This window comes from Somniosus microcephalus, chromosome 16, assembly GCF_052327205.1.
Source record: "Somniosus microcephalus isolate GS21.2 chromosome 16, FLI_Smic_1.0, whole genome shotgun sequence".
NCBI lineage: Eukaryota > Metazoa > Chordata > Chondrichthyes > Squaliformes > Somniosidae > Somniosus > Somniosus microcephalus.
This window is the reverse complement of record NC_141002.1, coordinates 46,968,368-46,995,285: the sequence shown is the minus strand read 5'-3', so window position 1 is coordinate 46,995,285 and position 26,918 is coordinate 46,968,368. Positions and strand designations below refer to the sequence as shown.

At 44.5% G+C, this 26,918-nt stretch overlaps 1 protein-coding gene across 1 annotated transcript in view; it reads right to left on the bottom strand.

Annotated features, from left to right (window-relative positions):
- LOC147106123 (voltage-dependent L-type calcium channel subunit alpha-1C-like) overlaps nt 1-26,918 on the bottom strand; it is a 531,473-nt gene that overhangs the window by 242,434 nt on the left and 262,121 nt on the right. The window contains exons 9-15 of the mRNA XM_086008919.1: nt 25,850-26,010; nt 23,223-23,448; nt 22,115-22,322; nt 11,788-11,908; nt 11,272-11,386; nt 2,749-2,869; nt 518-587 (exon numbers count right to left, since the gene is read on the bottom strand). Of these exons, the coding sequence (XP_085865045.1) occupies nt 518-587; nt 2,749-2,869; nt 11,272-11,386; nt 11,788-11,908; nt 22,115-22,322; nt 23,223-23,448; nt 25,850-26,010 (1,022 nt within the window). The remainder of the gene's footprint in view (nt 1-517; nt 588-2,748; nt 2,870-11,271; nt 11,387-11,787; nt 11,909-22,114; nt 22,323-23,222; nt 23,449-25,849; nt 26,011-26,918) is intronic.

Sequence of the window (26,918 nt, the reverse complement as noted above, 5' to 3'; positions counted from 1 at the left end):
CTATTCCTGCTCCTATCTTCTATAATTCTATTCACCATCCCATCCCCTCCCCAGCCCCCCGCACCCCCTTTCAGATTTCTCTCCTGCTCACAAAAAGCAAGTTGCCTTAGGTTAACTAAACCCTAGAGGGCAAATCAACTTAGGTGCTTCTTGTGCACTTCTTTCCAGATACCCAGAAATAGATTATCTGCCTGCTCTCTCAACTTGAGTATTTCCTTTACTTGACTTCTGACCCAGAGTAATTGCTCGTCATTGGAAAGAGTGCAGGGCGACTCCCTCGATAAAAGGGCAATAGGCAAATTCATATGGCAGAACTCTTTTTTAATGAAGAATGCACTTGACAAAGCTACTGAACTTTTTTCCCTCATTATGTACATCCTACTTCTTCTGTACAATTACAAGCACGTGTGAATTGAGCAGGGAAGCACACTCTTTTGTTGGATTTTTTAAAATTTTGAATTAACAGGACAAAAAAAAGACAGAATTCTGAATTACTCTAAAATCCCAAAAGTGTTACCTGGGAATTCATTGGTAGGGTAAGGATTCTTCTCCTCATTCTCCTCAACCTGGTAGTCGTCCAACCCAACCTGTGACACATGAAAAGGGGTTACTGATGAATTTTGGAAATAAAATACTATTCAGTATTCATGTACCTTTGAAAAAGTATCACAAATGATCAATGATTTGAAAGGAAACTGTTGGAGTGGGGGGAGCAACTTAATGACACATCACTGAAATATTACTACCAGGAATGAGCTTTGATGGGTGAAATGCCCTTCTCCTAGTCCTGACCTTTCTTATGTTTATATGTTCTTATCCAGAAATGTGTTATCCTGTGTAGGAAACTAAAGTCCACCAACAATTACATGCACATGCTTAATTTCATTTTACCATCCTCTCGAGCAATCCTAAACTGTATGCTGGTACAAGCTACATTCCAAATAATAAGTCAGTGGTTTAATTAGTGATCGCATTGCTAAGCTTGCAAAACATGTGTTTTCTTCACTCATACAAACACCATGGGATGTTTTTCTATATTAAAGCTGCTATATAAACGCAAGTTGTTGTTGCACATAACTTGTTTGCTTATGGAGAAGAAACTAGTGATGCACCATATGCCTCAAGTTCTCAGATGCAAGTGAAACATTGGAGGGTGATCCTCCTTCGCATCCGGGACATTGCTCATACAGGAGAGAGAGAGCACTGCATGGCAGGAGGTTACAGTGCATACACACACAGAGCAACACCCAGAGGAGCTGCCTCCAAGGTCAGTCAAGCTAGGCCTGCCATCACCACCTTATTTGAAGTAGGGATGCAAAGTATACATGACACATCATAGTCCGTACTCCATGTCACACTATTTTACATACTTTGTATTCTCAATGTGGCTGCAATTGCATTTACATGAAGCACAAACACTATGGATTACAACATGGCACTTTAACATCATTATGAGCTTTAGAAGATTGGAACTTGATAGCTTATCCTTTTCAGTTTAATAGCTGACTTCATATCGCAACCTTAACTATGTCACATTGCTGGCATGAATTACAAGAAATTGAATGTGCGTTGGTTAACAGGCACTTAAATTTTATTATACTATTTAAATGAAGCTCTTGTATTTTCTAAATGGGCTAATACAGAGGCTAGTATTCAATTTTGTGTCAAATGTATTAACAACTTCATTAAAATAGTGCATACAGAAATTTAATGCCAATGTATTAACAAGTGCACTAAAAGTAGCACACTGGAGGAATTGCACCCCTACATTGCTTATTATATTCCTGGATGACTTTCTTGATGAGACCTTCCTGTCCATAAGTCCCTCCTGAATAGAAATGTATGTCAAGTGCATTCTGGGCAGAAATCCAGCATAACTTACTGTTGATGTAAACAATCAGAAAATCTTCACGATAGCAACTGTACTGTTTTGCACAGATCTGTATTTAGTGGGACTTTGCAAAACTTGCACAATCATCCAGTTCCACTCCTTTTACAGAGAGGTTAACACTAACATTTTAGAAAAAGGAAGGTGAGTTCAATGAAACTGAGATTTAAATAACATCAGTTTAAATTATAACCCTGAAATCAGGTGTAGCTAAACAGTCAGAATTGTGTGTTGCCCATAACACCCAAGACCATCCAGGTATATAATTAAGCGATGTAGAGGTGAAACTACTTAGATTTACGTAGAAATCACAACACAGAAACAGGCCGCTCAGCCCAACCAGTCTGTGTTGGTGTTTATCCTCCACACAAGCAGTAGACCTAATTCCGTTCTGACATAAAAGTGAGCATTAGCCTCAGATAGAATCACACAGTTTAATTACTTCATTTAAATTTCAAGTCTGAATATTCTTAAAAAGAACAATCAGAGTCATAGTTATACAGCACAGAAAGAGGCCCTTCGGGCCATCGCGTCCGCGCCAGCCATCAAGCCCTGTCTATTCTAATCCCATTTTCCAGCACTTGGTCCGTAGCCTTGTATGCTATGGTGTTTCAAGTGCTCACCTATCCTTAAACTGTTATGCATGTAGTGGAAGGTAATGTTTGTAGATCATGAATTTTGCCTAAATGAAGGCAGAAACTATGTAGTGAATCACCCAGGTCACACTTGTACACTTCTGGTGCCCAGCTCAAGAGTGGCATAGTCAGATGTGTGGAAGGTCATCTGCTGCAGGAAAGGACCAGATAAAAAACTGAATATGGTGCTTTCAACAATCAAATATGTGAGGCCCTTAAACAAACCTTTGTAGAAGGAGGCATGTCTCCATCTGCAGTGATTGTCTTGAGCTCAATTTTTTCTTCTTTCTTCTCCTCATCCATGGACTGCTTCTCATTATCTGTTGTTTTTTCTGGGCTGGAGTTCCTAAAAACATAATCATATTTTTCTAGGCAAACTTGCAGAAAAGTTAACAAGGAGTATAAACATAACTTGTACAGTGTAACACACCAACTTACAGGAACAAGGATGTAAACAAAGAAAAAAAATAATCTTCAGGAATAACATCATTTTTCTCTCCCTACTTATGTGTCCTTAAAATTGACTTGAGAGAGAGGTGGGTGATCTCCAACAATGCATTTCAGTAGTTGAGCGTTAGGAGGAGAGCAAGAGTGGTAGTGTTGCTTCACCCTCCCTTTTGCAAAATGTCAACCTTCCTCTTTAATGGGCCAGTAATTCCGGTCCCAACACGTGAGTACAGACAGTGAACTCACGCGTGGGCCCGTTGGAAGTGCCGGATTTCAGCATGCACAGCGCATGCGCGGGAAACCGGCATTTCCTCCAAGGGTTTCAGAGGTCCAACGCGTGCGCACAGGACTCTGCGCGCACGCGTTGAACTTCCTTCTTTTTGACAGGTTTGCCCGTGTGCAAGGGCCTGAACTTTTTACACATATAAAAAGGAGGCGTAAGGACTGGATTCTTGAAGGTAAGTGGTCTATTATTTAAAATTATTACATTTTTTCCACAGCTTCATTGTTTTTAAGGACTTTACAGTAAGGTAAGTTTATTTTTAGACCCGATTTATTAAAAAATTATTTTTTTCAAAAATTTTATTAATTGTTTAAAATAGTTTTTTAAAGTTATTTATAGTTTATTTAATTATTGGGATGTTTTTTAAAATTTTATTTAAAGTTAAACTAGTCTTTTGGGTGCCCGTACTTTTCATGAGTTTGACAGTTCTTACTGTCAAACTCATGAATGAAGTTTCCCCTCCCCTGATTGGCTGCACAGTGCTCACCTGATCCCAGCCGGCACATCGCACTAACTACACCGCTGGATCAGGCAAGCACATCGCGCCGACATCTGAACCGGGCCAGTGACAGGAATTCCAAGCAGGCCCAGGCTTCAGATGTCGGCGCGCCGGGTGAGTACACATCGGGGGCTTGCACGCGCAGCAAACTCCCGATCCTAATTTCTGGCCCAATGTCTAGCTGAAACTAATCACTCATCATGTGCCAAAAATCCCTCAAATATCACTGTGCGTGGAATAAACAGCAAGAAGTTTCTGATGTCATGTCCAAAGAATTAAGGGAGAGAAAACTAACATGAATAAAATAAAACATGAAAGAAGCTGATAGACAAAAAAAGACAATTAAACTAAGTACCTCACAAGGATGTCATTAACAATCTCTTATTGCTTGCCGGAGAAGCTCGCCCAGAACTCCAGACAGGAGGTTGGCAGCAGAGGAGCCCGCCTGCATACCTACCCCCCCCCCACCAATGCTGGCCATCACAGGCAGGGGCAGAGTTATGGCCATGTCGACTGACAATGTTGGAAGAGACGCTGCGCAGGGTTTCTTCACACCTTGCCCTTTTTACTTCTATCTCAGCCTACACACTCTGCATGACAAACTGCAGATGCTTTCATCAGCCACTTTTTTCTTTGCTCTCCCTTCACACCACCAGCTAACCCCTATCTCTTTCTTTCATTTCAGGTGCAGTTTTAATGTAATTCAGGTAATTAAAACATTATGGTCCCTTTCGAGACGGTTGGTTTGGTTGCTGTTTGCCTGAGAAAACCTACCACAGCATGCACAGCGCATAGTACAATCAGTCACGATCCAATATTGGAAAGGTACCTGAAATAGGCATTGGCCTCTCAGATTTACATAGGCAATGGGCCATAACTCCTGTTTAACGCAGGCCGGCTTCGATAATTACATACCTGGCAACATTGCACGCCTGGAATGAGTGTGCGCATGCCGCACACCATATTGGACCCTTCAGTGCCCATTTTTTGCCTGAAAAACAGGTACTGCACGATCCAATTTTTAGGCCTAGAAGTCCAAATCATACGTGGCAAGCAATGAAACTTAATTCAATAAATCTAGTCATTTGTGGGCTGGCACTAGGAAGAGAGATTTAAAAAGCTGCTATTTTGTTGTAAGAATCTAACTGGTTCATTAGTGTCCTTCAGGATAAGGAACCTGCCACTGCTACTCGGTCTGGCCTATACATTACTCCAGTCTCACGGTACGTAGCTGACCCTTAATGATCTCTGAAGTAGCCAACTAAGGCACTCAGTCATAAAAAAAAATTGCTATGAAGTAAAATAAAAATAAACATTTTAAGAGCATCATCACCATAAGTGTTGTGTCCGTGTATAATAAGACATAGACTGCGGAGAACGGTACAACAGGTGTTTACTCAACGTGGCTCACACTGCAACTGCCTGTACAGATTACTACTCAGTGCTATATACAGGTGTGGTCACTGCCGGTACTACAGTATACATGAGCTGTAAAAAGTAGTTACTCCCTTAAAGGTATATACATTACAATTCCTCCCCTTTTAGATTAACAGTACCACAACACTCATTTAACAATTAAATATCAAACTAATTACAATTAACACTTTTAACATGCAACATTAGCTGAAAATAGTCTATTTATATATTCAGTCTTTGGGGAGGCTTCCTGATCCTTTCTGGATAGCGCCTTTCCCGAGTGTCTTGCTCTTGGTGCGGAGGCGATTCTGGCCCCCTGTCGTCGGTTGGTTCATCAGCTTCCGATGCTACTGTTTCTGGGGTAGATGTGACCTGTACGTCGGGTTCATCACCAGGTGCACATGCTCGTGGTATGGGTTTGGCTTGTTCCTGTGACTCTAGAATCTGGTCAGCATGGCGTCTCACGATGCTCTCTCCAACGTCCACTGTGTACATTAGTGGTCCTTGCCGTGTGCATATCGTTCCTGGCTGCCATTTTTCTGTTCGGTAGTCGCGGGCCAAGACTGGTTGCCCTATCTTGAAGCTCCTGGTTGGCTTTTCATTGATGTGCTGGAATTGCTTATTCTCAACATCTCGTCTTATGTTTGGTTTGAGCAAGTCCAGGCGACATCTTAACCCGCGGTTAAAGAACATCATGGCTGGAGCTTGGTTGGTGACTGCATGTGTCGCATTTCGGTAAGCAAACAAGAAATTATCCACCTTGTGTTGCAGTGGTATGTTGTCGTTATACATCGCCTTTATTGCTTTTTTAAAGGTTTGAACAAACCTCTCAGCCAATCCATTTGTGGCTGGATGATATGGGGCGGATGTGTAATGCTTTACCCCATTATTCCTCAAAAACCTCCGGAAATCCTCGGACACAAACTGTGGTCCGTTGTCAGAGCAAATCTGTTCTGGCAAGCCATTCCTGGCGAAGATGGTCCGTAGGACTGCAATAGTTTTCTCCGTGGTGGTGGAGGACATTTTGATGACCTCTGGCCATTTCGAGTGCGCATCCACGGCTATTAAAAACATTGAGTCCATAAATGGACCAGCAAAATCAATGTGTACCCGTTGCCATGGAGATGAGGGCCACTCCCATGGGTGTAGCGGGGCCTGTGGTGGAGCGTTTTGGACTTTCTGGCATCCTGTGCATCTCTTGGTCATTTCCTCGATTTCTTTATCGATTCCCGGCCACCACACAAACGCCCTGGCTAGGCTTTTCATTTTTACCCCTCCCAGATGACCCTCATGAAGCTCATTGAGCACTCTTTCAACTTGGGTGGAATTACCACTCGGGATCCACACATCAAGGTCCCCCAGCACACTGACAGCTGTTCTCTCATTGGCGAGAATGCTGGCAACAGTGAGTTGCCATGTGCTGGCCATCCCTTCACCGCCAAATCATAGACCCGAGAGAGTGTCGGATCATTTCGGGTTTCCTTCTCTATACTGGAGTTTGTAACAGGTAGACATTCGACTATGGTTGAATGGAATATCTCAACAGGGTCCACTGCAGGTGCTTCCCCCACCGTAGGCAGCGGCAGGCGCGACAGCCCATCAGCGTTTCCATGCCCTTATACTCTGTCGTATTGATGTGCCCCTAGAAAAAGGGACCATCTTTGCAGCCGTTGCGCCGTCATCACCGGAACGCCCTTCTTTGGGTTAAAAATGGAGACAAGAGGCTGGTGATCAGTCAGTAAGGTGAATTTCTGCCCGTGCAGATAGTGATTGAACTTCTTCACCCCCTACACCAGGCTGAGGGCCTCCCTGTCAATCTGGGCATAGTTACGCTCGGCTGAGGTTAACGAGCGTGACGCAAAGGCTATTGGCCTCTCTGAACCGTCAAGGAATTTGTGCGACAGCACCGCTCCAATGCCGTAAGGAGATACATCACATGCCAACCGAATCGGTAGTGATGGATTGTAGTGGGCCAATACTTCTTTTGAAGTGATTAGGCATTTACATTTCTGAAAGGCACGCTTACACTCATCACTCCATTTCCATGCTACTCCAGTTTGCAGCAGGGCGTTCAGCGGGTGCAGAATTGTAGACAAATTTGGCAAGAGCTTATGGTAGTAGTTCACCAACCCGAGGAACGACCTCAGTTGCGACACATTTTCCGGTGCTGGAGCCTTGACTACTGCCTCAATCTTGTCTGGGGACTTATGTAACCCCTCTTCATCAATCATGTGGCCACAATACGAGATTTGTTTCCTGAAAAACTCACATTTGGGGCGGTTGGCTCGTAGCCCATATTCTTGTAATCTAGTGAGCACCTGCTCCAGGTTGGCAAGGTGTTCACTGTCATTTCCGCCCATAACCAGGATGTCGTCCAAATAACACTGGGTCCCCGAGATCCCTCGCAGGACTTGTTCCATCGCCCTCTGCCAAATAGCCGGAGCTGATGCTACCCCGAATACCAGTCGGTTGTACTGGTAAAGACCTTTGTGAGTGTTTATCATGAGGTATTTTCTAGATAATTCATCTACCTCCATTTGTAGATACGCTTGGGTCAGATCAATCTTCGTAAAGCGTTTCCCTCCAGATAGTGAGGCGAAAATATCTTCTACCCGCGGAAGTGGATATTGTACTGTGTGAAGGACTGGGTTCAGTGTTACCTTGAAGTCCCCACAGATGCGAACCTTCTTCGGTTCCCCAGGCGTGCTGCTCAATGGTTTCTTCATTACAGGAACGATGGGTGTGCCCCACTCGCTCCAGTCCACCTTGGACAGCACACCCGAACGCTCCAGACTCTCCAGCTCTGCTTCGACGGCTGGGCGGATTGCATACGGTACCGGCCTGGCCTTAAAAAATTTTGGATTTGCGTTATCTTCAATTTTTATCGTTGCCGTTACGCCTTTTAGAGTCCCAAGTCCTAGCTGGAACACCTCTTTCGCGTCAGTTAGAATTTGATAGTCGTCCAGGTGCGACGTCGTCATCCTTTTTGTCAGCCACCGTTAGCGCCTGAATGGAATGCCAATCCAATTGTATTTTTCGGATCCATTCACGTCCCAATAATGGTGGTCCTCCATCTTGTAGTATATATAGATACAGTTCCTGTGTTTCCTTGCCGTTGTATTTAAGGGGCACCCTTATTTTTCCTCTGGGGTAGACTTTTTGCCCCGTATATGTCTTCAAGACAATGGACGTATCCTTCAAGGGAATGTGTGAGAATAGCTGCTCGTAGTCTTGTCGATTCATGACTGTTAGGGCTGATCCTGTGTCCAATTCCATCTTTACTTGGGACCCTGCTATCATGAGGGTGACCCAAATGGTTCGGTGATCTTCCTTTGCGATCACGCTGTGTAACTTTAGACAACTTAGTCTCCTGCTCCCGGAGTCATTATCACTCTTCTGGTCTTCTGAACTACTGTTCGTCATCTTTTGTACTTTCTTGTACTTTTCCTTCGTAGTTCTTTTAGTGTTGGTTTTCTTTCCCGACCTGCAGACTCGTGCTATGTGTCCCAGTTTTCCACATTGCCTGCATACTTTGTCCTTAAACCAGCAGTCCTTCTGGTCATGGGTTGTTCTGCCGCAGCGATAGCACTTTTCTGCTCCATATGCCATTTCATTGGTGCTATATTCTTGCGGTTTCTGTTGTATTTCCGCAGCTCCCCGTGCTGCTGCTTCATAGGATACTGCAACGCTGAAAGCCTTTTCTAGTGTAAGGTCCTTTTCCGAAAGTAATCGTTTCTGGGTTCCTTCACTCTGGAGCCCGCAGACAAACTTATCCCTTAAGGTATCTGCCAGTCCTGCTCCGAACTGGCAGTGTTTCGATAACTTGTGTAGTTCCGTAAGATAGTCAGCATTACTCTCGTCTTTGTGCTGGTTTCGTTTATGGAACTTGAATCTTTCTGCTATCAGCAGCGGTGTAGGGTTTAAATGTTCCTGTGAGATATTGACAATCTCTTCAAAACTTTTCTCCATTGGTTTAGCTGGGGTAATTAAATTTCACAATAGGCCGTACGTTCTCGCGCCCATCAAATTTCTTTTCAGCAGCCACCTCATTTGCCTTGCAGTACACTTCAATGCTTTCCACATATGTGGTCCAGTCTTCTATTTCGTTATCGTAAGCAGTGATGCTGCCACTCTTCAGCATCTTGGGTGGTTTAAAATGGCGCCTCCCGCGCTTTTCCTTCTTCCCCAATGGATTAAAATGGCGCCTCCCGCGCTTTTCCTTCTTCCCCCTGCTGCCAATACTGCTCCTAGTGTTCTAACAGGTAATGGCAGCGCCCCGCGGCTTTCTGCGCATCTCTTTTCCTTCCCCTTTTTTTTTTTCCAACGCTGCCCGACTCTTGAGCACTGGCCACGCCCTGTGCACTCCACCCTCTCTCTTTTTCTTCCCGACGACGCTGCTCGGCCCCCTTACAGAGCCGCTCGATCGAGCTCTAGCCCGCCGCAGTCCGGGAAGGGTCAGCGCACTACCTGCTACCAGCCCGATTTGCTGGGACACTTTGACTGGAGAACCAGGCCCAGCTCTCCACAGCTTCCCCTGCGATTCTCTGAACTCCGATGGATCACTGGGCGGTTGCCCACGGTCGACGCCCGTTGCTCTGGCTTCGACCTCCAAGAAGCTTCTTTTCAGGGATGGATCCCCGTGAGGTGATGCAGTACTGCAGGTGAGTTCGAACCTGCTCGTCGCCACTGTAGTGTCCGCGTATCAATAATACACGGACTGCAGGAGAACAGTAATAAGAGGTGTTTACTGAACAGAGGGTATGCTGGAACTGAAAGTACAGAAGCCTGCTACGGCTTTATATACAGGTGTGGTCACTGCCGGTACTACAGTATAAAAGCAGTTCTCTCTTAAAGGTACATACACAACAGTGTGGGGTTTAAATGTTCCTTTAGTATCGTTACTATGTCTTCAAAACTCTTCCATTGGCTTCGTTGGGGTTACTAGATTTCGTAATAAACCATACGTCTTTGCACCCATTAAATTTAACAATACCGACGCTTTCTTGTCATCTGACACCTCATTTGCCTTGCAGTACACCTCTATTCGTTCGACATTTGTAGTCCAATCTTCGACTTCATTGTCAAATGCGGTGATACTGCCACTCTTCGGCATTTTGGGTGTGGTTTAAAATGGCGTCTCCCAATGGCTTAAAATGGCGTCTCCCGCGCTTTCCTTCCTCCCCCGCTGCTGCCAACGCCGCTCCCGGCAGTTCTCGTGGCAATGGCGGCGCCTCGCGGGTTTCTGCGCGTCTCTCTCACCCTCTCTTCGACGCTGCTCGGCCCCTGAACACCGGCTGTGCCCTGTGTGCTCTGCCCTCCCTCTCTCTCCCCCGTCGACGCTGCTCGGCCCTTTGCTGTGCCGCTCGGTCGGGCTCTAGCCCGCCGCTGTCCGGGAAGGGTCTGCGCACTACCTGTTGCCAGCCCATTTCGCTGGACCACCTCGACTGGAAAGCCAAGCCTGGCTCTCGACAGCCTCCCCCGCAATTCTCGAGTCTCTGCTGGATGACTGGGCGGTTGCCCGTGGACGACGCCCGATTCTCTGGCCTTGACCTCCAATCCACTGATCTCCAGGAACGAATCCCCGGGAGGTGATGCAGAGTTGCAGGTAGGTTCGAACCTGCCTCGTCGCCAATGTTGTGTCCGTGTATAATAAGACACAGACTGCGGAGAACGGTACAACAGGTGTTTACTCAACGTGGCTCACACTGCAACTGCCTGTACAGATTACTACTCAGTGCTATATACAGGTGTGGTCACTGCCGGTACTACAGTATACATGAGCTGTAAAAAGTAGTTCCTCCCTTAAAGGTATATACATTACAATAAGGACTGCAGTGATTCAAGAAGGGCTACTAGGGATGGGAAATTGTGACCTTGCCAGCGTTTCACACATCCCGTGAAAATCCATGATGATTAATTTTGTATTCTTAGCCTACTTTACTGACTTTGCGAATATAACACTGAAACCTTTAGATGCAGATTGAATTAAGAAGAATTAACTTTTCATAGTTGAATCAAAGGGCTTTAGACAAAAACTAATATAAAGAAAAGGCCTGCAAAAAGCAAAATCAAACAGGGAACAAAATATTACTAAAGTCAATACCTGGCGAGCTTTTTGCGTTCCTTTTCTTCTTCCTCCTCCTTCTGGGCAGAAGTCAAACTTTCAGCATCAGCCAGATTGTCCACAGCGATGGCCAAGAATACATTTAATAGTATATCTGTTTGCAGGTAGTCAAGGCAATTACAGTATTTGATGACGGCAGTATTTAACAAGACAGGTTTATTTATATGATGTTGACACAAAAATATACAATAACAATGCCATATTTTATGGCATCAGGGCAAAATATTATCACCGATTTGATCAGTTTTTAATCCTAAATACTTCAAAATGATCATGTGGAGCAAATATATCTTGAAATGCATGGTTTTGCAATTAAAGATGCTGATCCCCAAATTCCTCAGTTAGCAATCCCGGCAGTTATGCTGCGATTACACCCTATGGTGCATCCAGCGCTTACTTCAACAGAGCTGGTGAGCTTACACAATTCTAACAGGTGGATCCTTAAAATCCTATCACAGCCTTGAATCCTAGGTGCTATTAATAGTAAAAAGATACAGTTCCCACAGATGAAGAGGATGATGAAGTAAATACAGACCAACATTCCTGGGAAAGATGGCCCTCCATATGCCCTTATCCCATCATACATCACTGAATTCCAGTCTTCGCCGGTCAGGATCTAGAGAAAACAGAAAAAAGGAGGCCTCTATTATAAAACCACACACATAAGAGGAAGAATACAAACGCTTCTAGTCAGCTACTTTAGGGCCAGTAATACATGCAAGGCATGTGACAAGGCTGAAATAATAATGCACATATAACGGATGCTTGTGAATTTGGCACTTCACAACACTAAATGGGTCATTTTTCTTTAAACTATCATACCCTGACAAATTAATATTAATTTGCATGAATAAGGATATCATGCATGAACATACAGGCACAAAACCAAATTGAGAGAATGTAGGAATATAGGAACAGGAGTAGATCACTCAGCCGCTTGATCCTGTTCCATTATTATTCTATTAAATCGGCCCCTCAAGCCTGCTCCACCATTCTATTTAATCATGGCTCGTCTATACTTCAACTTAATTTACCCACCTTTTTTTTTTTAATTTCCCCATTTTACAAAAATCTATTCATCTCAGTCTTGAAAATTTCAATTGACCCAGCATCCACAGCTTATTGAGGGAGGGGTTCCCCTACCCTTTGCGTGAAAAGTGTTTCTTGCTTTCACTCCTGAATGGCCCAGCTCTAATTTTAAGATTATGGCCCCTAGTTCTGAGTTTCTCCAGAAGAAATAGTCTCTCTATCAACCCTAATAAATTCCTTTATCATTGTAAATAGCTTAATTAGATCACCCTTCAACCTTCCAAACTCAAGAGAATATAAACAAAGTTTATGAAACTTGTCCTCATAATTTAACTCTAAGCCCTGGTATCATCCTGGTGAATCTGCTCGGTACCAATACCAATACATCTTTGCTGAGGTGCAGATCCCAAAACTGAACATAGTACTCCAGATGGGGTCAGGCCAAGGCTCTGTACAATTGAAACATCACTTCCTCACTTTTGTATTCCAATCCCCTTGAGATAAAGGCCAATATTACATTAGCCTTTTTGATTTGTTTTTATGCATGTGCACTAACTTTTCGCAATTTGTGTACATGGACACCTAAATCCCTTTGCTCCTCCACAATTCACAGGCTGGAATTTTGCGGGGGGGGGGGGGGGTGGGTTCAGCGGGCACGATCGGTGGCGGCTTGGGTGGGAAAGTGTTTTTTTCCCCCACAGTGGGTCGGGACCTCGCTGTGATCCCACCGCCATGCGCCTTTCCCAATGTTGGGTCTGTCAGCACTGAGCAGACCCGACACGAAGCGGCGGCCGACCCAATTCAGGTAATTAGTGGCTTGTTTAGAGCCACTTAAGAATGATTTTCAGCTTACCTTTTGTATTTGACAGCTAGCCCATGGGGTCCACGCTGGTCATGGACCACATCTGTCAAGCTGAGGTGGGAGTTCAGTGACCATTGAATCAGCTGTTGAGTTAACAGCTTCAAATGTAAAGTAAAAGCTCCCACCTTACAGAGATAACTTCCCTCAGCCACAAGCTCTTCCTCACTGCATTTCCACAACAGATTTACCATGCTGCAAGTCTTTACACAAGTCTCCATCCAGTCTGACCTCATTACCTCTCTCACCATTGACAGATTGCTTCTGTCATCTCTATGTCACCTGCCATCTATTACATCATCATGGGTGTCCTTTATACTTTATCACCGGGGTCCTCAGAATCCCACCACGATCAGCCCCAACACCAGCAGCACCAGCAACGTCAATACCACCAGCACCACCAACCTTCTCCACAATCATCTGATGCTGCACAGGACACAGGGCATCAGCACCCGACCACATTACTGCCCGGGAGGCCAGAGATGGCCTCACTGTGGCCAGATTTACTTCACTTGACGCTGTACACCTTGGCTGCCACATGATGCGCAAGGTTGGCATCATCCCACACCAACATCATAAAGCATCCCTACAATGACCAAGCCATTCCTTTCACACTCATGACCCTTGCAGGAGGTACCGTTATATCTCACCATTCACTGCAACTCACTAAGCCACTTACAAAGGTGCACACAAATCTGTCCAAGAACGCAAAGTGTTGAAAATAAAGGTTTCAATGTTTGACAGCACATTAACAGAGACTTTACATGAATATTGGATAAAACAGCCAAGTGCCTACCCTTGTGTTATTAGTTGGGATGATTGCACCAGGATGAGGGTGAGTGTGAGGGGTGGCTAGCGAGATGGGGATGTGATAATAATATAGATAGAGAGGGATAGGTGGAGGTGCAAGGTAAGTTGGTGTGAGTAAGGATGTGCAGGAGTAGGGTAGGGAAGGTGATGGGGATGTGATGAGAGGCACAGCAGGATGAGGCTGAGTGTGGCTTGGCAGTAACGTTTTGTGATTTACTGAGATCATTGAAACGTTTGCGGCACTGCACCCAGGTCCTCTTGACTACAGGAAACTCTCATTTAAACGGCACCTAAATATCCGTAATTCTCTATTAACCGGCAAAATTCATACTCCGAAAACACCTCAATAACCGGAAATGTTGCCGAGTCCGAGTCTCCCGCGGTAGCTAAGTTAGTCAGTGGGGGTAGTTCTCCAAACTGCCACTACTCGGCTTCTTGGCACTGTCAGAAGTCCGAACACCTCAATAACAGGAATCTGACTGTTTGTTAAAAATAGCCTCGGTAGATAACCCTCTCCGTCATCCGGAATTTTTAATCAACCGGCACCATCCCGGTCCCGTCGGCGCCAGATACCAAAGAGTTTCCTGTACATCCCTGTTTGTGCACCTCCTGTGCAATGTGCAACCAGGCTGTGTTGATCTCCTGGGGAGGTCTCTTCGCCCATGGGAAGGGAAGAGGACCTCCCTGCGTGCTGTGACTCCCTCCATAAGCATATGGAGGGAGTCATGGGAGAGCCTGGGTGCAGTCCTGTGCCTTTGTGCAGTCATTGTCAGTGTTTGCAGCACCACAATGCTGCAGAACACTGACAGCACAACTGTCAAAATAAATGGAAATGGTCCCTTTAAGGAAACCGGCTGATGACGCATCATCAAATGACGTCACCAGACCCGCTTCCTCTAATTGGTCCGGAAAACGCGCTGGGTGGGCTTAACAAGCCCTATCAACGTAAATTCATTTCACAGAGCGGGACGGAGCCAGCAGTGGGGTCGGGACCCGCCACCGGCTTTGCCCACCATGGACCCGCCGAGGTGAGAAAAATCCTGGCCATAGTTTCTAACCATTAAGAATATATTCTGATCTGTCTTTCTTGCATCCAAAGTGGATGACCTCACCCTTTCCCACAATGAACTGCATCTTCCATAATTTTGTTCACTCACTTAGTCTGTCTATGTCTCTTCGTAATTTCCTGCTCCCATCTACACAACTTGATGTGCCTCCTAGCTTAGTGTCATCCACAAACTTGGATTTAAAACCCTCTCAACCAATTACCAACCCATGTTACAAGGTTTCTTCCAATTCTGTGCACTTTCCTTTTTGCCAATAATCTCTGGAGGGAAACGCTATCAAATGCCTACTGAAAGTCCGTGCAGACAACATCCATAGATACTTACCTATCCACCATACAACTGATCCCTTCAAAAAAATTCAACTAGCTTACTCAGACATAGTTCACCCTTCACAAATCTATGCTGACTCTCTTTGATCAGCTCATACTTGTCCAAGTGCTCAGTCACTCTGTCCCTGATGATAGATTCCAGTAACTTTCCCACAACTGATGTTAAACTAACAGGTCTGTAGTTAACTGGTTTCTGCCCCCTCCCATCTTAAATAATGAGTGACATTTCCAATCATTGGGCACAATTCCTGAATATATAGAGAGCTTTGCAAAATTATGACACATACATCTGCAATTTCCTTCACTATTTCTTTTAATACTCTTTGGTGAAAATCACCAGGTCCTTGATATTTGTCTATCTTCAGTCCCATTACACTCTATACTCTTGGGAAATGATCCCCATACAAATGTAATTATGTATAAATATAAGTTTAAGAACATTATATCTTCTTGTGAACCGTTATGGGGTATATTTTTGTATCCACTGCCTGGGCAGTAATCTGATGGACTGGATCACCCGCTGTAGAGCCCGCTCGATTGTCATTCCATGGATTTCAAAATAGGGCAGGTTCACTGGGAACGGTAGCATAGTGGTTATGTTATTGGACTAGTAATCCAGAGGTATGGACTAATAATCCAAAAACCTGAGTTCAAAACCCACCACAGCAGCTGTGGAATTTAAATTACATCTGGAATAAAAATCGAATATCAGTAATGGTGACCCATCTGGTTCACTAATGTCCTTTAGGGAAGGAAATCTGCCGTCCTTATCTGGTCTCGCCTATATGTGACTCCAAACCCACAGCAATGTGGTTGACTCTCGACTCTGAAATGGCCTAGCAAGCCATTCAGCTGTAACAAACTGCTACAAGAAAAAAATAATAGGAATAAAACTGGGCAGACCACCCAGCATCGACCTCGGCACCGGCTTCGGACATGACAATGGCACGCCCAGCCCAGTCAACCCTTCAAAGTCCTCCTCACGAACATCTGGGGACTTGTGCCAAAATTGGGAGAGCTGTCCCACAGACTAGTCAAGCAACAGCCTGACATAGTCATACTCACAGAGTTATACCTTTCAGCCAATGTCCCAAACTCCTCCATCACCATCCCTGGGTATGCCCAGACCCACCAGAGGTGGCACCACAGTGGGTATATTGTTGGGAGGGAGTGGGCCTGGGAGTCCTCAACATTGGCTCTGGACCCCATGAAATTTCATGGCTTCAGGTCAAGCATGGGCAAGGAAACCTCCTGCTGATTACCACCTACCGCCCTCCCTCAGCTGATGAATCAGTATTCCTCTATGTTGAACACCACTTAGAAGAAGTACGGAGGGTAGCAAGGGCAGAGAATGTACTCTGGATGGAACTTCAATTTCCATCACCACGAGTGGCTCGGAAGCACCACTGCTGGCTGAGTTCTGAAGGTCATAGCTACCAGACTGGGTCTGCAGCAGGTGGTCAGAGAACCAACACGGGGGAAAAACCTAATTGACCTCATCCTCACCAGCCTACCTGTCGCAGATGCATCTGTCCATAACAGTATTGGCAGCAGTGACCACTGCACATTCCTTGTGGAGACGAAGTCCCATCATCACACGGAGGACACCCTCCATCGTGTTGTGTGGCACTACCACCATGCTAAATGGGACATATTCAAAACAGATCTAGCAGCTCAAAACTGGGCATCCATGAGGCGCAGTGGGCCATCAGCAGCAGTAGAATTGTATTCCACCATAATCTGTAACCTCATGGCCCAGCATATCCCTCACTCTACCATTATCAAGCCAGGCGACCAACCCTGGTTCAATGAGGAGTGTAGAAGAGCATGCCAGGAGCAGCACCAAGCATACCTAAAAATGAGGTGCCAACCTGGGGAAGGAGCAATACAGGTCTACATGCATGCTAAACAACGGCAGCAGCATAATATAGACAGAGCTAAGCGATCCCACAATCAACGGATCAGATCAAAGCTCTGCAGTCCTGCCACATCCAGTCGTGAATGGTGGTAGACCATTAAACAACTGATGGGAGGAGAAGGCTCCATGAAAATCCCCATCCTCAATGATGGCAGAGCCCAGCACACGAGTGCAAAAGACAAGGCTGAAGCGTTTGCAAACATCTTCAGCCAGAAGTGCCGAGTGGATGATCCATCTCGGCCTCCTCCGGAGGTTCCCACCATCACAGAAGCCAGTCTTCAGCTAATTCGATTAATTCCACATGATATCAAGAAACGGCTGAGTGCACTGGACACAGCAAAGGCTTTGGGCCCCGACAACATCCTGGCTGTTGTGCTGAAGACTTGTGCTCCAGAACTAGCCGCGCCTCTAGCCAAGCTGTTCCAGTACAGCTACAACACTGGCATCTATCCGACAATGTGGAAAACTGCCCAGGTATGTCCTGTCCACAAAAAAACAGGACAAATCCAATCCGGCCAATTACCGCCCCATCAATCTACTCTCAATCATCAGCAAAGTGATGGAAGGGGTCATTGACAATGCTGTCAAGCAGCACTTACTCACCAATAACCTGCTCACCGATGCTAAGTTTGGGTTCCGCCAGGACCACTCGGCTCCCAACCTCATCACAGCCTTGGTCCAAACATGGACAAAAGAGTTGAATTTCAAAGGTGAGGGGAGAGTGACTGCCCTTGACATCAAGGCAGAATTTGACCGTGTGTGGCACCAAGGAGCCCCAGTAAAATTAAGTCAATGGGAATCAGGGGAAAGATTCTCCACTGGCTGGAGTCATACCTAGCACAAAGGAAGATGGCTGTGGTTGTTGCAGGCCTATCTTCTCAACCCCAGGACATCACTGCAAGAGTTCCTCAGGGAAGTGTCCTGGGCCCAACCATCTTCAGCTGCTTCATCAATGAACTTCCCTCCATCATAAGGTCAGAAGTGGGGATGTTCGCTGATGATTGCAGTGTTCAGTTCCATTTGCAACTCCTCAGATAATGAAGCAGTCCATGCCCGCATGCAGCAAGACCTGGATGACATTCAGGTTTGGGCTAATAAGTGGCAAGTAACATTCGTGCGACACACGTGCCAGGCAATGATCATCTCCAACAAGAAAGTGTCTAACCACCGCCCCTCGACATTCAACGGCATAACCATCACCAAATCCCCCAACATCAATGTCCTGGGGATCACCATTGACCAGAAACTTAACTGGACCAGCCACATAAATACTGTGGCTACAAGAGCAGGTATTCTGCAGCGAGTGTCTCACCTCCTAACTCCCGAAAGCCTTTCCACCATCTACAAGGCACAAATCAGAAGTGTGATGGAATACTCTCCACTTGCCTGGATGAGTGTAGCTCCAACAACACTCAAGAAGCTTGATGTCATCCAGGACAAAGTAGCCCGCTTGATTGGCACCCCATCTACCACCTCAAACATTCACTCCCTCCACCACCGGCGTACCGTGGCTGCAGTGTGTACCATCTACAAGATGCACTGCAGCAACTTGCCATGGCTTCTTCGCCAGCACCTCCCAAACCCACGACCTCTACCACCTAGAAGGACAAGGGCAGCAGGCGCATGAGAACACCACCACCTCCAAGTTCCCCTCCATGTCACACACCATCCTGACTTACCTTCACATGCAGACTGCAGCGGTTGAAGAAGGCGGCTCACCACCACCTTCTCAAGGGCAATTAGGGATGGTAAATAAAATGCTGGCCTTGCCAGCGACGCCCACGTCCCAGGAATGAACTTTAAAAAAAAATAAATGGGCAAACTGCTCGGCCAGATTACTGTCCAGGCAATGAAGACAAAAATTTACCCTTAAGTGCCAATGAATAATTATGTCCAGAATCAAAAAGTCTTCAGCTTTGAGGTTTCCTATAATGCTATTCAATTCCTGTGTCATGGTAAAAAGGAGATTCTTGCATTGAAATCAATGGAAAGGAAAATCGATCAGTGTGTATAATGGGTGACCGATCTGCTCATGCCCGTTTTGGGCTCCTGCTAAAGTTGAATTTTACCATCGATAAGTTAGCCCAGTGACATAGCAACCCCAATGTGTGACACTTTACACCCACCATTCCTCATACAATGAGTTTTCTACCTCAGCCACTTTCTAGGAGGAAAAAGAGACGCACACATCTCTTAGTGACTGGTTACAGATAGGCATTAGCATAAGTCTGGAGCAGATTGACTGCTCACTCTCTCAGCTGCAAACAGTGAGTAATACTGGTTATAAACCTAAACGTGAAAAATGAATTATATAAAAGGAAAATTAGACAAGTAGAAACACAGAAAAAAAATTACAATAAGAAATGGCTATAAATGAATTACAATGTGATTAACCCAATAGATATCATCACTCAAATGATTTTCAGAGTCAACTGAATACTGATTATCTTCAACTCAGCTGTAGCCATTTCCTAAATATAAAACTGTGAACCTGAAAGTAGCTCTCCACAAAAAGTTGCAAGTCATCACTGACTTTGCACAGCTTGACATAATGAGGGTAAAATACTAATCATGTGACCTATAAAGGGTGATATTGACCAGCACAAACACCACAGACATACACAAGTTAAATTATCTGCACACAAATGCTTTGTCTTCCACAAACTACTAGTCCCACCTTCTGTATTTTGTATACCACTTTTAATATATAAATTTACTTTCTTTGAGTTGTGGACTTAATTTTCCCCAGCCTCCAGTTGTATCCATTTGCAGTTCCTCTAGTGAGCAGTTGGCTGGTGACCGCCATTGGTTGGCCGACAGGTAGTTAAAATCTATCTCCATGAGTCCTGACACTATCCCTCTAAATTGTGGTGTCACAACTGAAGTAACAACTTTACTGCAAACACAAATAAGCGACTGCAAATCCTCAGAATAAATGCAGTGTGTCTGATATAAATTATAAAGCAGCTTGCAACCATATGGTATTTGAATCATAATGCAAATAAATGTTCAACCAATTTCAGTAATGCAATAGTATTGGCTCCAATTGATGTCACTAATATAATATATAGTATGTTTCTAATTAATAGGACGCCAGAAAACCGATATAGAAACTAATGTTAATACAGCACAAGTAATATGATCTCATATAAATTTGGGATCATTGTTTTAATTATCTTATTCATCTTTGGAATATCACACCACTACTACTGTATTTCATGTACCGAGCACTAGTAGTAAGGAAACTCCAAAATGGTATTTAAAAAATAATGGGCTATTTAATTATGAAGAATGCCTAGCAAGGAGTTAAGATTGTAAATCAGTTTTGGTATTTGGCTTTGCACTTGTAGTTTATTACAGCATTAGAACCAGTGTACGTTGAAACTCCAATGGCAATCTGTCTATTATATCGGGAAGGGGGAGGGAATTGGGATTGGAGTAGGTAATTCCTGTTGAAGAGCTAATCCAAGTACAATGGATCAAATGACTTCTTTCCTGTAATTTCTATGATTTTAGAATACATAACGTGGAGCAGTAGTTTACTGAAAAATAAACCACGTAGTGGCATTAGCTGGAAATTTCCTCAGAGCTGCTCTTGCTCCGCCAGCATAACTTCGCCGAATGTGTGGCAGAAATGCAGTTTACACACATAAACGGGGTCGCCGTTGCACTTCCAGCGAAGTTATGACAGCAAAGTGGGAACATCTCTGAGGAAATTACCAGCAATTTAGTCAACTAATTTACAATCTTGAAAGATAAGCAAGTCATTGAATGTAACCATATAAGGTACTTAGGCCTAGAAATTTGGGTGGTTTACGCCACCCGTTAGCGCCATGAAGTAGCGAAAAAATGGCGGTCGGCGCTCTTCTGCCAGCTGGTGGTGTGTCCCACGGCAGCCTCCATTTTCAGCAGGTCGGCAGCGGTGCTGTTGCCTGCTAGCGGCGAGAGTATTTTAATGAGTCAGAGTGTGATGTCAATCGGCGTCCAACGCCGAGTTGACACCAGCTCATCCATTTTGGAGTTCTCTGCTCGCATTGCTGCCCAGGCTAAATGACGCCAGTGAGTGCTGCCGCTAAAAGGTCTTTCAGCAGCATTAACGGCCATGAGGAGTCTGGCAGGATGTATGAGGCTGGAACTTCAAACATCTCTTTTGCCAAGGTTCTTCTTTTAAACTTTCATTTTTTACCCATCAGTGGCAGGGGTGGGGTTGCATTTTCTGGCAGCTTTCTGGGAAGCCTACAGTGTTTGTGGGTCAGTAAATCAATGGGTGAACTCCATTGCAATGATTGAAGATGATCTGTGATAAGATCTCTTATCTGCATTCACGTCATAAACAAACAAAAAATTGACAAAACATCTGGTGGCAGCTAATATTTTTGGAGCATGCATGGCAACTGTTCGGGTCACACCTTTCTTCCCCGTTCTCCTACCTGCGACCTGGAGACAGAGGCAACCTTTGGCCTCCTTCTCAGATTAGCGCTGCAACAAGCGCGTTGCACTCGAAAATCACCGCCATGCTGCTGACAATGAGCAGGCAGTACCAAAATGCCAGTTCTTGGCCGTCATTGTTACCAGCAGGTTTCCAGCATTCCCCAATTTCTAGGCCTCCGTTTTTAGGACAATGGACACATAATAAGGAACAGAGGTTTTCATGACCATAAAATATTGGGATTTAATAATTCATAAGCATTGTGGGTTTAAGAATGTTTCATTCATTAGGAGTTCAATGTTCTAGCAATGTAGTTATCAGGTTGCAACCAAGTTTGGTGCTTTGACAATGTATATAGTGTTAAAAGTAACCATTACATACCTGGAAGACAGTGAGAAGGGACTGAGGAAAGTTATCAAATGTACTCCGTTTAGTTTCCATCTCATCAAAATTGAATTTTCCTCCAAACAGTTGCATACCCAGGAGAGAAAAAATGATGATGAAAAGGAAGAGGAGCAGCAACAAAGAAGCAATTGACCGGACTGAGTTCAAAAGGGAAGCTACCAGGTTACTCAAGGAATTCCAGTATCTAAACATAGAAACAAAGAAGGTAATTATGTTCTTATTCACAATTTCAGGAGTGATAGTCTCAAGTACTTTATTATATTGATTTTTCCAGATTGGTTTTGACATGGCTTTTATTTTATCTAAATAATATTTAATTACTTTTTTAAGTGCTGTGTTTGAAAAGGACAGTCATCCACTGCACCACCCAGTTCTTTCACGAGTGAGAGAAGAGTTTCGCCATATATTAGTTTGGGTTGCATTCAAACTTGATCGCAGACAAAAAGGACAATGCTTTCTTTCCACAAAACCATCCAATCCCTAAATTTACCACTTACATAAAATGAGAATGAGTTCCTTTTTTGGAAATTAATTCTTAACAGATTTAATATTTTGTACTCAATTTATATCGTTTCCAAATATGTATGCCACATGTGATAATGCAATTCCAAATTTTGATATTTTAATGCAGAGCATGTTACATCGCTCTCTGATTACTGCAACTACACTTGCTTTGAGAATTTGATCAATCTGTTCAAATGTATAGAAATTCTATATTGCACAACAATAAATTAATGAACACACATATTGCCTGATTTCTGTCCATTCCTGATCAAATGTGCAAAATCTAGCCCAAATCAAAAAGAAATGCAATGTAACACTAAACCCATCTTTATTATCTCTATTAATTTTAACTATTGCTTTGCCAGATTAATTTTTAATTTATGTTCTGTCAGAGCACTTTATGATTTATATCCAATGAGTGGTGTTGAATTATTCATTACTGCAGCATTCATAAGTGATCAGGTCAATCCATTTGATTCCTTCATATTTATTCTCATTCTGACAGGTGTACATACACACAACACACTTTATTTGCTTAATTAAAATATACATGTCAAAAAGTGAAAAACTAACACATTACCTTGTAATTTTAAATATCCTCAGTAGTCGCACACAGCGAAGCACTGAAATGCCGAGTGGGGACATAATCTTGGTCTCCACTAGAATTGTCTCAAGGATTCCCCCACAGACAATGAAACAGTCAAAACGGTTAAAGAGTGATACAAAATAAGCTTGAAGTCCAAGACTGTACATCTTAAGCAGCATTTCACCAGTGAAGGTTGCCAAAAGGACTTTGTTTGCAGTATCTACAAAACAAAAAGAATAAACAAGTTAAAAAAAAATACAATTTTCTCTGCCTTTTCTCCTTCCTGTCCTACAAGCAGTGACTTAGACTGATGTATGGTTCCATAGATGATAGCAGTCTTTAGGTACCTTGCTCATGTGGCCATTATTGCATGAGCCCAGACGAACTATCAACCATAAGGAGTAAGAGGATAGCTTAACCCCATCTTGTCCTCACCTAAACAGTAATCTGGATGGATAAACTTGGCTGATTTTCCCCATTTTAGCACAGGGATACGGAGGCCAATTGTATCATCGCATGAGAAATCAACTAATGCAGCACAGACCAAGAAGTGAACCTGGAACCTCCCTGTGGTGTCAAGCTTAGTGCCTTGCCATATGATGCATTTACACAGTGTGCCACAGAGAAAACTGCAATATTTTAGACAATAAACAAATACATTGAGAATTTAACAGGAATCAATGTACATCAAAATGAAAATGAAAACTATAGGATAACAGAGTTGAGCACCTTACAGTTCTGTAACACAAAGAGATGAGATAACATTATAAACTGTAAAAGTGAAGGTTGACCAGTTTACCGAAGTCACCTCAACCCTAAAAAGTTTTCTTAACTCACAGAACACTGCAAAACTTCATTAAAGACCTATAGGGGGAAAAATTTGGTTGCTTTGTGCCTCCCATTAGTGCCCCGAGAGGTAAAGCAAAGCAACTAGCGCCCAAGCACGGCGACGTTTGTGCCGCTCGCGAAATTGACCAGACAATTTACGGTGGCGCTAAACACTACCACCACGATCTCCTGCACCTGCAGATCGTGACGTCAGTCGAGCATGCAACACCCCGGTTGCGCCCCGGACCGGTTATTGAGTGGCGCCCCCGCCTTACCGCCTGCAACGACAGGTTGAGGGGAGCGTTTTGCAGTCAGGAAGGGACTAGGGGAGCGCTATTTAAAGGCGACCGCCTCCTGCCTTTTTTTGTCAGTGACATTTTTGCACCACGCATTCTGAGAGAGAGACAGACTTCTGGACAGATTCAACGCTGTGTGAAGGAGTTTTGGGTACTGAGCAGCACTTTGCAGGTTCATTTTGATTTGACCTTCCTTGCGTCGATTTAGAAGAGACTATGGGGGCTGCACTCTGAGCTCTTTCCCTGGGCCTCTCCATTGTTCTTCCCAACAGATTTGATGTACAGATCTCTCCAGGCCGAGATTCAAGGCTGCAATGAGCAGGGTGTGGATGGAGAGCAAGATTAACCCTCTCCTTTAAGAACTGGCCGGCGCCAGTGTGTCTGTGTTCCATTGCTGACTGAAATCACGAGCTTCGCCAGCGCTCTGAGGTAGTGCCTTGCTCCTCGGCGTTAGTGCCTTGAGAGGTGTGTAGCGCCTGATTTAGCGCTCCAATCACCTCCATGGGCGACAGACGTCAAGTTTGCAGTCGGAGGCAATAATTAGCGCCAGGTGCTAAACCTTGCACCCGGCCAATAATTGCGCCCCAAATGGGGCGATACTGAATTTCTCCCCAATATATAAAAATCCTATGTCTGTGCACACTTCCTGTCTGTACAACCTAACTTCTTCTTACGTTTTTGTCACATTTCTTGTGCCAACTTTTTCCCATTAAAATGTTCGATATCCACATTTATAACTCATGCAAATTAATCAGTGTGATTGTGCAATCTAGCCACTAGGTTCTCTCAAATTGCTCAAAATATTTTCTGAATGTTTTTCGTGGCATTTTTTTCTCTTAACTGAAATTTTTAATGTCCAAAAATGCATATTTCACAATACCATGATTGCATTTATCACTGAATTGCCATTTGTGTCTTTTAAAGCCTTCATTAAAGTTTTTAATCGGAAGATTCTCCTAAAAGCCTGGATTTGGACTAAATATTTTGGCTCAGAGCTGTGACTCTGGGAACTGGATTTGGATTGTATTGTCTGAGTATGCAGTGTCCCTAATCTTCCAGGATTCATAATATAATTCAGTCCGTTGTACTGATGGAATATTTCTCCCACCGCCATGCCACTCACCATCTTCCACCCAGAAGGAAAGAAGTAAAAACAACAGGGAAAGAAGAAGTGAAGCAAAAAGAGTTGGGGTAAGAGAAGTAGAATTAGAAGAGATGAGATGGAGAACAACAGCAACACAAAGACAGCAGATAGATAAGACGGAGACCATATTCTCCAGCTTACTGTGTGCAATGCCACAGGAGATCAACTAATAATATACAAAAAGATGACAATCTTTTTCCTTTTTTATTGCTTGTTTTTTGTATTTTTCAGGCTGTCATGTACCATGTGTATAGGAAAGCAATGATACTGGAAAGATTTTACTGGCTGATCGATGGGAAGACAATCTGTACACTATGAACACTACATTTATTTTCATTTTGCTTTGCTCTTACCTTGAACTAGAGTAAGCCAGTCAGGCTGGTTGTAGTGTTCGGATGCAATGGTAAGGGTGTTGAGGAATACTAGAAATATTACAAGCCAGTAAAACACATTAGACTTCACTCCAGCTCGACATTTTCTCCTGCAAAATCGGTTCCATCTACGCCAATATCGGCTGCAACAAAAAAAACTGTCCGTGAAACTGTGAATGGTGTAAAGTGTTTTCTAATTGTTTTCTTAATTACTTGAACTGAAAGAGGGCACTCGATGAAGAGGAACAATATAAAGAAAAAGTAGAGTTGACTGATGGCACAATATACCACTGGTTGGATTAGGGGGTTAAATTTTCATGTTCACCACCTGGACGTAATCTGGTAGAACGGATTGCCCGCCCATCCATTATAGAAACTACTGAAATCTGTGGAATGAAAATCAGGTGGGTTCTAGAACAGGCGGTCAATCCACTCCACCAGATTACCATCCATGTGGTGAAGATGAAAGCCGACCCCAGATATTCATTCATATATATAATTTTCATCCAGCAAGTTGCCCGTCTTGGCCAGTTCATTTTGAGCAGTGGAGAGTGAGACAGAAGGTAAGGGCCTAGAAATTCACTATGGCCCCGCCAGCTGGCTAGCGCCCAAAAGTTAGCGCTGGGCGGGAAGCCTATAGCGATCGTCAGATATTCATTGTTAGCGCCTCAATTCGGAAGCGGACGCTATACCAGGGTGTGCCCGCCTCCGCTTGGTGCGCTGACACTGAATATCAGCGCTCTTGGCACTGCTGCGCCAGGCGCTGCGCAGCGGCAGGCTGCGGTACTGCAGGCCTCCTCCTTCTCTTAAGGGGGAGCTGCCTACAACGGGGAGATCGCCGCTGGATAGTGCCGGCAAATGAGCCCAGCACCACAGAGAAGTGCCGGGCTCGCGGAAAGCAGCCGGCAATGCCGCGGCGGGGGGGGGGGGGGTGTGGAGGAGGCCGGGGAAGGAGGTGCGGGCAGGCGGCCGCCGAAAAAGCGGCCGGCCGCACCTTCCGCTTTAAAGCGCCCCACTAAGGCAGCAGGACGGCCCCGTTTTCTGGTTGCTG